This window comes from Epinephelus lanceolatus, chromosome 12, assembly GCF_041903045.1.
Source record: "Epinephelus lanceolatus isolate andai-2023 chromosome 12, ASM4190304v1, whole genome shotgun sequence".
Lineage (NCBI taxonomy): Eukaryota > Metazoa > Chordata > Actinopteri > Perciformes > Serranidae > Epinephelus > Epinephelus lanceolatus.
Window position 1 is genome coordinate 37,720,250 of NC_135745.1, and position 17,164 is coordinate 37,737,413.

Here is a 17,164-nt window from a genome sequence, read left to right on the forward strand (position 1 = left end):
ACCCAGCACTTTGGCTGTGAAAACCGGGGCCACATGTCCAAGAATGCATCATCTGGCTGACAGCGGCCAATCACAGCTATGTACGGCATGTCTGGAAATCTCCCCGGCCTCCTCTGGCTTCACCACCTCCTCTGCCAAATAAAATAATGAGCTCACTTCTGGACGGGAGCTGCTCAAATTAATCTCTTGGCTGCCACGAGGAGGAAAAAAAGTAAAACTGGTCTTTGATTACTCACAGTGTCTCAGTTTGCTTTATAGTAGACGACTTAGGTTACAACTGCAGCATGTGGTTGATTGAATCCTAGACTATATGTTTTACATTATATGTGGCAGTATACCATTGATAAAATAAAGATATTTAAAGCTATTAATTGACCTTATGTTTTCTGAGGAGGTGTTCTACATCATGGTGTCATATTTATGCTCTGGTAAATATTTAGTTGGTTGTTTCCAACTCCTGGGTGTCTCAAAGCTGTCTCAAATTATTATATTTACTGCAACCAGAGCTGCAGCAGTGTAGATTTTGCTGAAAATTAATTAGATTAGAAAACGCACCAGTACATTGTTACACCATTCCTGTAAAAATGTGACTTTTACACCCTCTGCTGGTGCTCCTGCAGACTTAAAAGCCTGTTTCAGAAACCCACATATATCAACTCTCCTTGTCATAGCTTGAGTATCTTTTACATGGAATTTATGAGGTGGATGGATACCTCTGGTTCTAACTTCATCTCCCAGAAGCAGCGCATGGTTTTCACCTTCTCTAAGTAGGGGAAGAAGGCCAGCTTGGTCATGTTTCGGCTGTTGGCACCCTGGTGAACTGACTTCAGCTTGGCCATTCTCCCTGAGGGGGACACTTGGCTGCCAGCCCTTTCCTTCTGAGCACTCTCTCCGTCTTCCCGGACTGCTTGACCTCGCTGGAGTATTTCTGTTGGCCGGGTCTTTTATCTGAGCAGAAGGAGGAGGCAAAAGGCTGCAGTTAAGTACCACACAAGTTTGTAAGGAAAGAGCAGCATACAATCAGTTTTCAGTTTATGTTTTTTTTCTTACCTACAAATGCCAAATCACTTAAAGTACCACAATATTGTGTGCTTGTAGCCATTGTAGTATGAAAGGTTAAGGGTCTTGCATGGTTATAAAGTAGTTTATTAATTGAAGCCAACAGATATTTAGCCAAAAACCATGTTAAATAGAGGGTTCATGCTGATGATAACAGTGTTTGTAAATAACAAAGTTGATAGAAAATCTAATAAAAATGTAAATGAAACTTCCTACTTGTTAATGTCACTTAATACTCTTATAAGACTGTGTTGTCATTTCATAATGTGTATGTGTAATAATCTATCTGTGGATTGTTTAATATTATTTATACACCCTTTGTAATGCAACCTATCTTTCAAGTAAATCAAATTGTAAATTTGTAAAGTCTTATCATCACGTTTTACTGTTCAATTACCAAGAATAAATGTAACCTTACACACACAGAGACACCATTATAATGAGGCAGGGTTTTATAGAACCTATTTAAACTTTACAGTCTGTTACCTTTCCTCACACTCTGAGTGCAATGTGTAGACCTACATTGTGTTCTATGATGTAACCTTATCCCAGATATGCTGTGAAGTAATCTGATTACACATTAATATAGTAATATGCAACATATAAGCACAAAACGGACACAATTAATGTCTTGAAACTACATTTTTGACACTGGACCTTCTTCAGAACAGGGCCTGGAGTTAGGTAATAAAGGAGCATCCATAATAAGGACCTCATTTTTTCAATAGTTATTACAAAATACATTTACAAATAAATTAAAGTTGACAAAAACCACGCAGTAAGCACTTTGTAGTCCTAGGGATAGATGTCCACATTGCCTTGTCAATCACGTATCAATTACTAAATTGCTTTAAAATTTGATATAGTATTTGGTTAAATTGCTTATTTGGAAAGTGTCTCATTAATTTCTGTTTTTATTTTTCACTAAATATCAACTTTGACATACTCCGTAGCTAAATAGACTTGCTGCGTTCACGCACTATGTACCCTTTAGGAAATAAGCAACTTTCCCTTGATTGGTTTTACGAAAAACTGTCACAACAAAGAGCATGGATACCAAGAGCCGAAGCTCCGTTGAATTTCTGCCAACAGCCATTAGGGGCGCTAACGCCATTTTGGACTGTTGAGCTTGGACTGTTGCGCCCATACAACATAACATAACATGCAAGATGTCAAGAACAGAGGAGAAAAAAAGTAAAAGAAAACAGTGTAGTGCAATTAACTGCAACAACTATCAGTGGAACACTCCGCACCTGGCCTTCCACCGTTTCCCGAAGGATCCCGACAGAGGTGTAGGTTTTAAAGTGTTTTAATATCAATTTAACATGCCAGTTTTCGTGGGAAGATATATGTATATATGTATATATAGGCCTATATATGGCCTCTTGGACCATTTATATCAGAACTGATTACTGCTTTAGCATTAAAATATATCATATTAAAATAGCTTATATATTATTATTATTATTACTGTCCCCTTACTATACAAACTGTAAATAAATCTTTATTCCTGACTATGTGACGTCGCCATTAATGTGTTTCTAGTTAAAATATTGATTTTTTTTATTATTATTATTTTATTTTTTTTGGTAGATTGGCTTATGGGGTGATTTTGAAGGAGTAATTAAGTTAATCTTCTCATAAGTGGATGTAATATGTAGAGATGCCATCTCGGCCGTTTTTCCTCGTTTTGTTTTTTTTAAAGTCTATATTTTGCTTTACACAAACGTGAAAAAGCAGCTGTGACCAAGCTATCACGAGGTGAGTAGCATTGTAAGCATAATTAATAGCGAGCTTCGCCTCTTGGTATCCATGCTCTTTGGTCACAGTCACGTTTGATTTGCAATGTTAGCCAGTCTTACCACCCTTACCGTTACACAAAGTCAATACAACTCTAATTTCACAATGTCCGTCTTCATGTAGCCTGGCGTCGTACTAGAAAACATCAGTTAGAGAAGAAATATCCAGATGTCGGACTGTCCCATGCGTACTTGAACGCACACAGGCAGAACTGACAGGAAGTCGACTAAAAAGTTTAATTAAATAAATAAATATCTGAATAAACGTCATATTCAGCTATTGAAGGTATTAAGTCACATCTGGGAATAATAATTATGCAAAAATAAAACAAAAAAATAAAATAAAATTAACGGTTAAAATAAAAACAGTGTTTGGTCACGTGATTAAGGGTCAAAAGTTTAGCGGGAATCAACATGGCGACCGACATGACAGCTACAGCACCGGAGGCGGTACAATGTCCCGTTTGTTTTAAAGACTTCAAGCCTGCCACGATTAACGGACACCTCGACGTGTGCCTGCTGAAAAGCGTCACCGACAGCAGCCCGTCGACGACACACGAGAGCGAACCTCCTCCGAAGAAGTCTCGCATTAGTGCGGAGGCTGAACCACCGAGCCCCGGTGTCAGCTCCTCCTCTGTGGCTGCTTCACCGTCATCCTCGATGTTTTCTCTGTTTCAGACCAACAAGAGTAAGGCTGCAGTTCAAACTGAGCGGAATGGGTCATTATTTAGTAAAAGCTCTGCTGTCAACAAGGGAGTTAAACGTAATTTGCTGCGCGAGGCAGAACCAGGACCAGCTGGTGCAGAGCATCTGAGGAGCCAACCCTCTGAGTTCAAAGGTCAGGGTTTGAAGACAACAAATGATTCATCACCACGTACATTGCTAACGACTAACAAGCCTCTGGCGGAGGCACTGAGACCAAACACACTGGAGGAATACTTTGGTCAGAATAAAGTTGTGGGCCAGCAAACACTCCTCCGGTCTCTTCTGGACTCCCAGGAAGTACCATCTCTGATCCTGTGGGGACCGCCGGGATGCGGAAAGGTGGGGCGGTGACGTCAAGCAGCCATGATCCATCATCACCTAACCCTCAGTCACTTCCCTTAATTCCCTTCTTGTCTGATTTACACGCACTGCATCATTTTAGCTTTCTCTCAAGCTTTGAAAAAGTTACCTTGTCAAAATTACATCTACTCATTCTCCTATATTTAAAAAAGAAAAACAAAAACAAAAATATGAATGCAAACCACATGACACCACTAGAAAGTAAATTCTCAGTGCACTGTATGCTTGAATTGTCCAATGTCACACTTGTGTAAGCTCAGCTGTATGCTAGACAATGACTGATCTCCAAAATTTGATTTCACAAATCATGCTTATCTGTACAGGTCTTGGGCACAGAAAAATTACTTTAAATATCACAAATGCATCATTCTGCAAAGTGAAGTTCAAACATCCAGTTAGAGTAACAATAAGCCAAACACATTTTAAGCAAAAGGACACTTTAAAGGAATACTTCACCCTCAAAATGACCATTTGTATATCAGTTAGTAATGCCATGTTGCCTTGAATTTGTGAAGAACACTTTGATTTTCTTGCATGCCTCCACGGAAAACAGCGAGCGTATTTATTTATGGATTGGGGACCAATAACTATATCAATCAGCTGTTTTACAAACTGGCACATACTCGTTATTCAACTGTCATTCATCCAGCCAAATGCTCAGTGCTTCCCAAACACATGCATATTTGCTAAAAAAAAATACAACTTTGCAAACAACTGGATAAATTAGACTTGGGGTGCGTTCCAAATTGCATACTTTTTTTACTTTTAGTATGCACTGCAGCTGATCTTATAAAGTACGTACTGTTGCATGCAGTATGCACACAATCAGCACACACAACTTCATCATATGGTTATGCCCTGAACTTCGACCTTCTTACTTGTATATCTGTTACCATGGAGATGAAACAAAATGCCGTTCACAGCTCTGATGTTATTTTGTAATTGGTATAACGGCATACATTGCAGATTCTAACGTATTATAGTCACAATAGTAAAATTACATAAACTTTAAATTTCTCTGTCATTGTTATTTAATACTTATGCCATTTTGTTGTTGGTTATATTTATGATTATTTTATTAAATTAAACAATTTAATATTCCTATTATTACTAATCGATTGGTCATCAGTCACCTGAATGCACTGTCATCTGTCAGTGTGACGTATCGCCCACTGTGCAGAGGATTGTGGGTCAGAAGAGCCAGAGAAGCATGCTGGCTTGCGTACTGCAAAATCAGACCAGATGTAGAAGAACATCCTGGTATTTTTGGCATACTGCATTTGACATACTATGTATTGGAACATGGCACATACATGGTATGGTAGTATGGATATTGGAGCACACAGTTTGATTATGCCGCACGCGTTGTGTGATGGTTTATAAACTAATGTTTTGATATAGTTTTGCTGTGAAATGTTTTTTACAATCAATCAAATAATCAATATGTTTGTTGTTTTCCTTGGATGCATGCAAGAAAACAAAATCCTCACGAATTTAAGGTAAAATAAGGCATGACTAACTGATATACAAATGGTCATTTTGTTGGTGATGTATTCCATTAAGATATTCAACACCACTGCCAACAGGGCAGCAACAAAGATTATTTTTACAATCAATTAATCTGAATTATAAACTGACTACTTGGCCTGTAACTACAGATTATTTTGATCACTGGCTAATAGGCTGATTATTTTATCAGTTAATCACTAGGTGAAAATGTCAATCAGTTGCAACATAGATTGTTTTCAGTTTATTAATAGATTCATTGGTGAAAAAAGATTTCTGCACACTTGCATCTGTGCAGTGTCTCACTTTATTTGTTAAGCTTCCATCAAACAGGTCAGAAGCAAAAGATATTTTATATTATTTAAACTGAGAAAAAGGAGGTGGGAACCAATGAGTTATTGGCTTTTTTTTTTTTTTTTTTTTTTGATAAATGAAACTACAATAAGCAGTTCCTATAAGCAGTAGTACCCACGCTACAGTTTGTGCCAGTGGTAGTCGTGTATATTTGTGTTGCTCTTCCCTCTTTTGCACTTAATAAAGAGAGTTTATCCTCTGGCTACCAGGGTGGTACTTGGAACTGTTCTTTGTCAGATCTAAATACAGCATGTTAATGACTTCTTAGGTATGCCAAGCTACCGGGGCGGATTGTCATACAGCAGCTCACCATACTTCGTCAACATGCTTTAGTAACACTTTAACTCCCACTGTCAGGTGTCTTACAGCTCTCAGGTTTCACAATTGAAAGGTTATTTTTGGAGCTTGTTATAAGAATTTACAGTGAAGACAGGAAGACAGGTGTATTATACGACTTGATAAACTAAACGAGTGACTCAAAAACTGGAGATTAAAGATACTAAATGGGTGCTAATGATTTCTCCCATTTAGATTCCAAAAGGCATTGCAGTTGTTTTGATCCATTTAATTTGTACGTGTCTTTTTGTCTTTCAGACCACTCTGGCTCACATAATTGCCAGCGCCTGTAAAAAGAAGGGAACGGCTCGTTTTGTGACACTTTCTGCCACCAGCGCACAAATCGCTGACGTCCGAGAGGTCATCAAGCAGGCACAGAATGAGCTGCGACTGTGCAAGAGGAAGACCATCTTGTTCATCGATGAAATTCACCGCTTCAACAAATCCCAGCAGGTGGAGTATTGAGCCAGAAACGTGTCCTCTGATCTGTGTTTATATCAGCAGCTGCTGCTCTTAAATCCAGCCAGTATTTTTATTTTTCCCAAATGCCTGTGTCAAATAGGTCAAAGTAGAGTTATCAACTTAGCTTTTCTTGGTTTATAGCAGAGAACAGCAGAATGACTCGTAAATATTAACAATAAGAGAGAAAGAAAGAAAGCTCAGCTGGTACTGGTGTATTGATACTGAGAAAAATGGGTATATTCAGAATCAATATGTATAGATAAATTGATATTTCTGACACCACAGGGTCCAAGGAATAGTATGGCATTTTGGGAAATAAGCCTATTTGCTTTCCTGCTCAGCGCCAGATAAGAAATTGATAACACTCTCCTATCTGTCAGTCACCTATGAAGCTACAACCAAGAGACGGTCACCTTATCTTAGCATGTAGACTGAAAGCAAAGGGAAACTGCTAGCCTGGTTTTGTCCAGGTATATAAATACTTTTTACAGCCTGTCTTAACTGTTCCATTATGAGAATGTGCTCACTCGAAATAAACACTCGGTCATCCTCTCTGAAACAATACCCATCAAATCCTTTGTTTGATCCTTGGAAAACACGTGTTACTGTTAGTGAGTCAATAGAAGAAGAAATAGAATCTGTCTTGCTTGATTAAGAGTTTTTAAGAAAATGGATAAGTAGCACAGGTAGCAGTTGTTTTTAAGTTGTATCATTGTAACTTATTTGCAAAATTTAAATAGGCTAGGTTTGATGTTGAGCCCCTTTGTTCACTTAATTTGGCAACATACAGTAGCTCGTTCAGGGCTCTGCTTGCTTCCTTTTCTTTAACCTTGGAAACTGCTGAGTGTAGAAAACAATCTTTAGACTTTGTGTAGTCTTGTGCTACATGACAGTAATCCCTGTGTTACCCAGCTCAGTCATTAGTAGTCAAATAAATACTTACTCTTAATGTCTCGTCATTTCAGACAGTCACTTTTTTCCTCCCATGTTTCCTCTCCTTTGCCCTCTCTCAATACATGTGCGCATCTGCAGGACACATTCCTTCCTCACGTGGAGTGCGGGACGGTGACTCTGATCGGGGCGACCACAGAGAATCCGTCCTTCCAGGTGAATGCTGCCCTGCTGAGCAGATGCAGGGTGCTGGTTCTGGAGAAGCTCTCTGTGGAGGCGATGGGCTCGATCCTGGACAGGGCCTTGGCCACACTTCAGATCAGAGTCCTGGGACAAGATCTGGCAAATTTTACAGATGGAGACCAGTCAAATGGACATGAGTAAGCGTGCCTCTGCTGACTGATCTCTCAGTGTCACACAACATCGCCAAGTATCACCAGACCACTCAAAATCCTTTGGTTGAGTGGGATGCCTGTTGTCTTCTTCTGTTTTTGGCTTAGTGGGTCCAGTTAGATAATAAATGGGAGGGGTGTACAAGTAGCTGCTGGAGCCACAGCAATCCACTCAGCTCTGATCTTGTCTGATATGTTGACAGAAAAGAATCTGCATATGAGTTGTAGACAATAAGACAGCTGTTAACTGCTGGCTGCGGACGGTATGTGATGATGATGGACTCCAGACTGGTCAGAGTTTTGTTTGTTTTGGATACACTGAAACGTGGGCCTGTAAGATGCTGCGAGATTAAAGAGTTAACCAGCTAACTTGGGCTTTAAACCAGAATATCCGGGATAAATCTCCATGGTAACCTATGTTACACAGCTCAGAATACAATTACACTCAGTTACCAGTTTATTAGATACAGCTAGCTTGAACTAATGCTAATACAAGAGTCCTGCAATAAATCCTACCTTCATGAAGGTTATAATGTTTCTGTTGAAGCTGTTATCAAGAGGTGGCTACTAAACTCATCTCATCATTGTGAAGGCTGTAGTTTGTGTTGGTGCTGAAGTGTATTACTGTACACTAGCAGCTGTTGTCCGCATGATTTATCAGTTAGGAGTGTAACAAAACATTGATCTCAATCGATATATTGATTCAGTTATCACTGATTCAAAGCAACATCAACACATTTTGTCATCTTTAAGATATGCCTTTATTTTGAAATGCCCATGGCCCATCTGTGTCACCATTAGCACACTTCTTTCTTAACATTTAAAGAGTGCTGATGGCCTTGTACCAGATAGACAACGGCAAGCAACCAAGAAAATGACAACAAGAATATCAACTGACATCATTTCATATCAGTTTCATGCCCCTGAATTGAATTTAATCAAATAGAAAACATATTGTGGCAGACTTTGTGATATCAGCAAATATCATATTGTTGTCCAAAAATCAATATAGGAATATCGCATCAAGCCGAAACATGTGATTCACACCCCTATTATTAGTGAGAGCAGATAACAGAAAGACCTCTGTATAACCCAACAGAAATACTGGCAACTGAATGTATATTATTCCAACATATTTTTAGATTTGATAGCTCTGCTGTACTCAGGATTTCTGGTCACGTTTCTGGGTATGTTGATTATTTTTCTCAGTTGATTACGCACGTGTTTGGTCTATAAAATGTCAGAAAATGATGTTTAAAAAAAAATGTCAATCATTGTTTCCCAAAGCCCAAGATGACGACTTCAAATGTCTTTTTTTGTCCACAACCCAAGAATATTCAGTTTACTGTCATAGAGGAGCAAAGAAACCAGAAAATATTCAGACTCAGGAAGCTGTAATCAGAGAATTTTCCCTTTTTCTTTTTTTCCTAAAAAATGATTCAAAACAATTAATTCATTATTAAGTTGGTTGGTGAAATAATAAATAAGAAAAATAATTGACAGTTAATTGATTAATTTTTGCAGCTCCACCTTTTGCCTAAATACTAATAGTGTTTTTTATGCCTCAGCACCATCAGAAGCATACAAACACAAGCCGGTAATTCTAGTTTGTTGTTTTTTGTGTGTGTTTTGTTATTGTTTCTCCTTCAGTTTTTGCTGTACGTGGAAAAAAGGTTATCGCTGGGCAGTTATCATAGCAGTCTGAAGGTTGTTGAAGTGCTAGCATTAAGGAAGACACCGGGGTTATTAATGATGCTTTGCTTCCTGTGAATACTTGAGGAGAGCTGCCTATGGCTCAAATGTTGTCGCCATTTGAGGCGCTCGGGGTTCTAAGGAGGTAAAAACAGTGGCGCCCTCGAGAGCTTGTCGACAAGGACGGTTTGAGATGACAGTGACGAGGTCTTGGGCAAGGACATCTGATGTAATTATCTGATATGGAATATATTTATGTCTTACTTCCTTACAAAAAAAGGACTATGTTTTAAAGTAATGTCACTGATACCGTATATCTGTTGTTTTCTCAGGCCAAAGATTTTCATTGAACAAAAAGCTCTGGACACCATCGCATACCTTTGTGATGGTGACGCGAGAGTGGGACTCAACAGTCTGCAGCTGGCTGTTCAGGCCCAGCTGAGCTCGGCGCAGCCATCAGGACAAGATGGTTCTCAGGAAATACTGGTGAAGGAGGAGCACATCAAGGAAGGTCTTCAGAGGTCCCATATTCTCTATGATAAAGCTGGTAAGCCCAGATAGTTTTTTAGTAACCGAAGGTTGCCTGTGTGAACCACTATGATCTGAGAGCTGTGGTGGGCCACTTCAGTGCACTTTAGATTTACCAAAGTAACTTAGAATTGTTGGTTCCTGATTACCAGCTTATTCTGTAATACACAGGTTATAAATATTCATTTTGTTCCAACTTGATGGTGAAATTTTGGCTACGGCAGTAGTTTAAAAACAGTTTTTTGTTTGTTTTTTTTGTTGTTGTTGTTGTTTTGTTAATTTGGGTAATTAATGTTCATCTCCATTTCACTATGACTTTCACAAGGTTTTCATTTTAAAATGTGCAAATTTTATGGCCGACTGGAGCATAGGCTTGTTCAGACAACACCTGAATTTATGAAGTGAAACTGTAACGCAGTTCACAAAGGTATTTCTGCACATTAACATAGTGCTACATCTTTGAATCCTCTCAACATTTTCAGTAAAACACCTGCCGCCAATATCTTTACTTTAAATAACATCTTAGTATCTCAAGGTTTTAGGCTTAATAGCCCTGTTATATTATTTTCCAGAAGCTGTGATCACTGTCCGGTCATGGGGCTTTCATTTGAAATGTACTGAATAATAAGAGATAAAAGAGAAACCTCAACAATGTGTGTAACCTGGGGGTGTTTATAGCCGTGCTTATGGTTGCTTAGGAGTTCCACATGTTACTCAGTACACACATTTAAGCAGAGCCCCAATGTGCTTACAAAGTTGTATATAAAATTATGACTCTGCTTGAACTGGTATGCTGTAAATCCATAAAACTAAAAGGTAATTGTATTAGCTACGTAATGTATTAAATCAATGTTTATTTATTGTTTCTCCTGGTTACAATATCTACATACTGTAGTCTCAGTCACTCCAAACATTCACCCACCCTGCCCCTCTCCCACTCACTCTTTCATCCTCGGCCCATCCACGGTGTCCTGTTACATAACACATCAGCTGTCCCAAAAGATTGAGATTTACTGTTCCTCTTCTTCACAGGGTGATGAAACTGTGTCTCAGCTTGACTAATCATCTTAATTACCCTTCAGTGCCCTTGGTTATGGCTTTATACCGTCTGATCAGTCTTCATTTTTCTGTTCCTTTGTGTTTGTTTCTTCCGACCTTCATGAAAGTTACAGAAAGATGCTTCTTTTTTTTCTTGCCACATGTTTAAATGTGTTTGTGTGTGTGTCACTAAAAGGTGAAGAGCATTTCAACTGTATCTCAGCGCTCCATAAGTCTATGAGAGGCTCCGATGAGAATGCGTCTCTCTACTGGCTGGGCCGCATGCTGGAGGGCGGTGAGGATCCTCTCTATGTGGCTCGCAGAATGGTTCGCTTTGCCAGCGAGGACGTTGGTGAGTGAAATGATCCATTATGTCATCTCGACTTATATTTAGCTACAAGCTTTAGATGATGTTGTACTGATTGTGTGTGTAGCTCTGCAGGGTTGTGCCCTTGCTAACATTATTCAGAGGGTAGCTTCAATTAAGCCAGAATGAAGACTGTCTTCTTCAAACAGGGGCCTCATAACTGTTCCTAAACCCCAGCTCATAACTAAAGGTTGCATAACTTATTTTTAAGTCAAAGTCTTTTGTGACTGATTTATTAACTCTTTTAAATTCAGTTTAGTAAATTCACTGTTTCAGAGTTAATCTTCTATTACTTTTATTAGTTGTTTATCATGCTTATTAAGCTTTTATTGTACTCAGTACAACTTATTGCAACAGTTTATAAAGGGGACCTATTATGCTCATTTTCACATTCATACTTGTATTTTGGGTTTCTACTAGAACATGTTTACATGCTTTAATGTTCAAAAAACACTTTTCGTTTTTCTCACACTGTCTGTGCTGGAACATCTGATTCACCCTTTGCCTGACACACTACATTTTAGCACCTGTCTCTCAAAAAGTGCTCTAATTGGTCAGCATTTCCAGGTCTTTTGTATCTCAGCATCTCTGTCTTTGTAGCCAGGGGAATGACCGTGACGGAGAATAGTGGCACAAAAATCAACAATAAAAGCTTTTAAATACAACCTGAAATGTTCCAGGAGGAATATGATCTGAAATGGGGGCAAAAATAACAACATTGGCATCCCTGACATCAGCATATAGCTTCATGTAGCAGTGCTGGCTATGTAATGTTAATACTTGTAGTGGTGTGTCTGGAGCAAAGAAATCCATCACCCAGTGAAATCATACTGTAGCCAAGGAAACAGTTGGAAACACAGTATAGGTTTTTGCTCACAGAGATTACTTCTAAACTGCTTTTACCTCATTATTTGAAACTTTGGCCACATTTAATTTGAGCATCCAACATATAAGACACAAAATTCAGAAAAGCATAATAGGTCCCATTTAACATTGTTTTGAAAAGTAAAAATAAAGTAGCTAGTATGGGGGTATTTTTGTGTCTTTTTGTTGCAATCATATAAAACTGTTTTGAGAGCATATTTCTTGAACTGCAATCAATAAAAACATGTTATCATTTTGCTTATAAATCAGTCTTCTTTGCTTGCAAGTTAAAAAGTTTTGCTTGCAAATCAGTCCTCTTTGCTTGTGAGTTAAAGTTTTGCTTGCAAGTGCAACTGCACTTAATGGGCGGGGCCTACACTGATGGATGAGAGAAGAGTTTCTGTTGGTGGGTTTGACGTGGCTCCAGAGCGGGCTACACCCACGATTCCCTCTTTCCCACTGGAAACGTTCGACAGTCAGCATTACTGCTACACCCCAGGGCATCGACGGTATTGACCGTTACGCCGTCGAATAGTTCTGCCCTGGCTAAACAAAAGCAATCTACATGCAGCAGTTCAAATAAAACATTCTTGCTATTATTAGTTATGTTTAAACGTACCTGCTCATTGATTTTCGCCACAGCTCCTGCACTGAATTCCCCGTGAGCTACAGAACTCCCATGTTGCTTTGCAAGCTGTCATTCTGATCGAGACTGGCCAATAGAGATCTGTCTTACAGCTTTCAGTTTAGGCCCCGCCCACCAGGTTCAACTTTTTACTTGCAAATGAAAAAAATGACTCGCAAAGAAATCTTTTGGATTTGCATTTTTTTAATCAATCATTTTTTACTTGCAATATTGATACTTTTGCTCTCAAATCTTTTTTTTTTTTTGATTGCACAACTGAACCGTACTGTTTCACTTTCTTTACATAGCTTGGTGAACCTGTACACTTTAAATATTTTCTGACTGGCCAATTGCTTATTGGAATGTCCCCAACCATTATATGGGAACACTGCATGGAAATAGGTTGTACTATTTTATTACAGGAAAGAAAATTTGGACTCAACTGAAATGTTTACAGAGAAGTATTGAGAAAGAAAATGTGTCTTTTAATGCAGTCTGACTGGACAGCCTCCGTCTCTTGTCCCATGTCTCTCAGGAATGGCAGACCCGTCCGCTCTTCCTCAGGCTGTGTCAGCCTTCCAAGCCTGTCACTTCATCGGGATGCCTGAATGTGAGGTAGGCTCGTCTGACCAGTCAGTGATAGTTTTGAGTCATGTCCACTTGATTTTCAGTCAGTCTTACAATAGTCTATCCCGGTGTCAACAGGTGATCTTGGCTCAGTGTGCAATCTATCTGGCACGAGCACCCAAATCTGTGGATGTCTACAAAGCCTATGCTAATGTCAAAGTCTGTTTGAGGAGTCACAAAGGCCCTCTGCCTCCCGTCCCCCTGCACCTCCGCAACGCCCCCACCAGGCTGATGAAACAACTGGGCTACGCTAAGGGCTACAAATATAACCCAGCTTTCAGCGGCACTGTAGAGCAGGAGTACTTACCTGATGAGCTGCAGGGGATCAACTTCTTCACCTGGACGCCCTCTGACCCGTGAGGATCTGATGCAATGACTGACACAGCCTGCGGTAACAGGTTAAAAGCCAAAGCTGCTGAATGGAAACAATCTTGTTAAATGATCAGCTGGTGGGATATAATCTAAGTTTTATATGGCTGCTGATGTTAACTCAAAGTGACAGCTAGTACGTTTACATGTCTTTTCATTAACTAATGATTGGTAATGGTCAAAGAAGAATTAAGCCCTTAATTTGTTCAAATAAATAACAGTTACATACAGTAAATATACACAACCTTAATCAGATGTTCACGACATTAAATACGTATATGTTGGTGTGTTTAAACTGATTAAAATGTTTGTTTCTTTATGTCATGAATGCTATATATATATTTTTTTATAATCTGTATATATTTTGATAAAATACAACACAAATATAATGTCATTATACAGTTTATTGTCCAGTCACTTCTTTGGTCGTGGGGACTTTTTCAGTTTTTGGCCATGGTCTGAAAGGAAATAACACAAGATTAAGGTTGTAAATAGCCTGTATATATTATATGGTTGCTTAATGCCATTTGTGTCTTCCCTCACCTCACTGATCCAGGGTATGAAAGTGGCCACACGGGTGAACATAGTGGGTTTCTTTGGAGTATTGCAGCCCTTTCCGTGCACAAAACTGGTCACTCCTTGCACATACCACTTACCATCTCTGCCCTCACAGTTCAGTGGGCCTCCAGAGTCGCCCTGGAAGGTAATGACAGATATTAGAGCAACAGACAATGGTGGTGTTGTTTAACACAAAGCATGGAGTTGTGTGCTTGTTTCTCACGTGGCAGGCTGACTTGCTTTCTCCTCCTGCACAGACCATAGTTGTCTTTGCTGAGCTGCCCCACCAGTCACTTTGACTGCAGACAGTGTGATCCACCACAGGGAGTAGGGCCTGCTGGAGTGTAGTCGCCCGAGGACCACCGGCTACAGAGAAAATTATAGCACGTGGGCATTTTAGTAATATCTGAAATATATTTGATTTTTAAATATTGAGCTGGGGGTTAGCAGATTTGGCAGCAGGCCTTACAGGAGAGACGACCCCAGCCTGTGACATAGCAGGGCTGGTTGTGGGCGAGAGTGGCACCATGCTGTGGCAGGCAAGCCGGCTGGACCTTGTCATTGATAACAGCACTTTTCTCCAGCTTTAGCAGGGCAATGTCATTCCTACATAACAGGAGGAAACACAAAGCATTGAACATATCAATAGCTATATTTTTAAATTGCCCAGAGTTTGCTTAATGACGTTGAGTGCCTGTTTTTTCAACAGCAATCATTTAGAAACTCTCAGGGCTTTTTCCAAGGACATATTTACTGATGTAAATGATAACGTACCCACAAGACACACAGTTGTCGTTCCATTTGGGGTGGATGAACATTTTCGCCACCATAATGGACTGTTCAGGTCCCTCCTCCTTGTTCATGTCATGCTCAGCAAGAACCACCCTGTATGTGTGGAATCTGGATAGGAAGTTTTTAAAGTAAATATCTGAAAACAATTGTTAATCTGATATAAATGCCACAAATAAATTTCTCCTCACGTGATGCAGTGTGCAGCAGTCAAGACCCAGTCAGGAGCAATTAGAGTTCCACCACAAGTGGGGAAGAATGACTCCAGAGAAACCTGCCATGGCCAGCTGTATGGACGGGCTTCTTCCCCATTCACCACGCGGCCGGTGTTGGGCTTGTAGCTGGGTACACCACACCCAGACACTTAAACACAGGGAGAGACAGAAACAGTGAGATTGCTTTACTCACCTCATGTATTAACTTTATCTCCAACTCTAACAGTAAATGAATGTGTTTTATTAACTCACCCGTTGTAACAAGCAGGAGGAGCACAAGTACCAGTTCCATCTCTTATTTGTCCAAAAGAGCCGGTTTATCATGCAGAGCTATTTATGGGCAGCAGTCCAGACGACACCAGACACAGCCTGGGAGTTTTTCTCATGTTTTCCAGGTGTGAGCCAACATATAAGTCAGATAACTGCTGAAAATCAGACTGTATACAGTATGTACACAACTGAGACATCCAAATAACGCACACACTGAAAGTTGGCAACAATCCTAGGGTCCCACAGCTGTTGAGGCCACATCAAATGTAAGATTATTTTACGCAACAAGAGGAAGTGTTTAATTCTTACACAGAGCCTAGAAAGTATAACTATATGCTTCTACTTCTACATTTTACCAGATTTTTAGGATGGAGGGACTACATAATCTGTTAAGAGAGAATTTGTCAAATAAATGAGCAATTTAAGGGGCTTAGTAAATGATGGTTTAGCCAATTTGGTTTCACTGATGGACCATTCACAGGATCTCTGGATCTCAGGGGTAAAATTTAAGACCTTGATAAATGTATGTATGCAGCGTAAAACAAAATAATAATGATAATGATAATAATAACTCAAAGACTGACAAATATTCCAAATGACCATGTAAATAAAAGGAAATGTTCTATACCCTCTGAAACCCACTTAACTTTTAAGTTAAAGGCTTTTGAAATGTACATGTTTTTAAGGGATTTGAATTTTGCCCTTGAATAGTTGATAAATGTATTAATAAAGATTAGAAATTATATAAATATCCAAAATGCACATGTAAATTAAGGGAAGTATTGTACCCCTTAAACCCCCTACTTAACTTGCTCAGTAACTTTCAAAGTGAAGCTGTTTTTAAGGGGTTTTGATTTTGACATTTTTGAGCCTCTTTAATTATGAATAAATCCTTGAACTGATCATTAAGGGATTTGTCAGGTATTTCAAAGTATTGTGTTAATTAAGGAAAGTCATGCACGCCGTTAAATCTATTACACTTAAATTAAGGGCTTCGGTTTTTAAGGCTGTTTGAGAACTTAATGGATATATAACGTCTTTTAAAAAGCATTTATTGATGATTAAGGAACTGGATAAATGTTCAATATGATTGTGTAAATTAAGGGGAAAGTTATGTACCCCTCGAAAAATACTTGGCATTTCGAAATCCTTATTTATTTCTTTATTTATTTAAAATTTTATTTTCTTTTATTTGTAATATTTATATATTTATTTTTCAATGACTGGACATATTTTGAATGTTATTTTAAGGGATTAGTTTCAATAGTGCCTATTACACCCAAAGGAAGATAGGTCTATGAATAAAAGTAATTTACACTCCTCGCCAAAGGTTGTCGCTGTGAGCACTGGTGCCGCAG

The 17,164-nt window shown here is 39.1% G+C and overlaps 2 protein-coding genes across 2 annotated transcripts; one reads left to right on the forward strand and one right to left on the reverse strand.

The window, feature by feature from the left end:
• Positions 1–3,238: 3,238 nt before the first annotated feature.
• Positions 3,239–14,374, forward strand: wrnip1 (WRN helicase interacting protein 1). The gene is made up of 7 exons (XM_033650246.2): positions 3,239–3,902; positions 6,378–6,572; positions 7,614–7,852; positions 9,889–10,103; positions 11,319–11,474; positions 13,514–13,593; positions 13,684–14,374. Exons 1-7 carry the CDS (start codon positions 3,273–3,275, stop codon positions 13,963–13,965), a joined length of 1,797 nt encoding a protein of 598 aa, XP_033506137.1. The 5' UTR covers positions 3,239–3,272; the 3' UTR covers positions 13,966–14,374.
• LOC117271819 (chymotrypsin-like elastase family member 3B) lies at positions 14,361–15,898 on the reverse strand. The gene is made up of 7 exons (XM_033650256.2): positions 15,789–15,898; positions 15,513–15,684; positions 15,307–15,432; positions 15,002–15,138; positions 14,756–14,898; positions 14,518–14,670; positions 14,361–14,432 (listed from the first exon to the last, which is right to left on the reverse strand). The coding sequence occupies exons 1-7, from the start codon at positions 15,826–15,828 to the stop codon at positions 14,415–14,417; spliced, it is 789 nt and encodes a 262-aa protein (XP_033506147.1). The 5' UTR covers positions 15,829–15,898; the 3' UTR covers positions 14,361–14,414.
• Between the last annotated feature and the right edge of the window lie 1,266 nt (positions 15,899–17,164).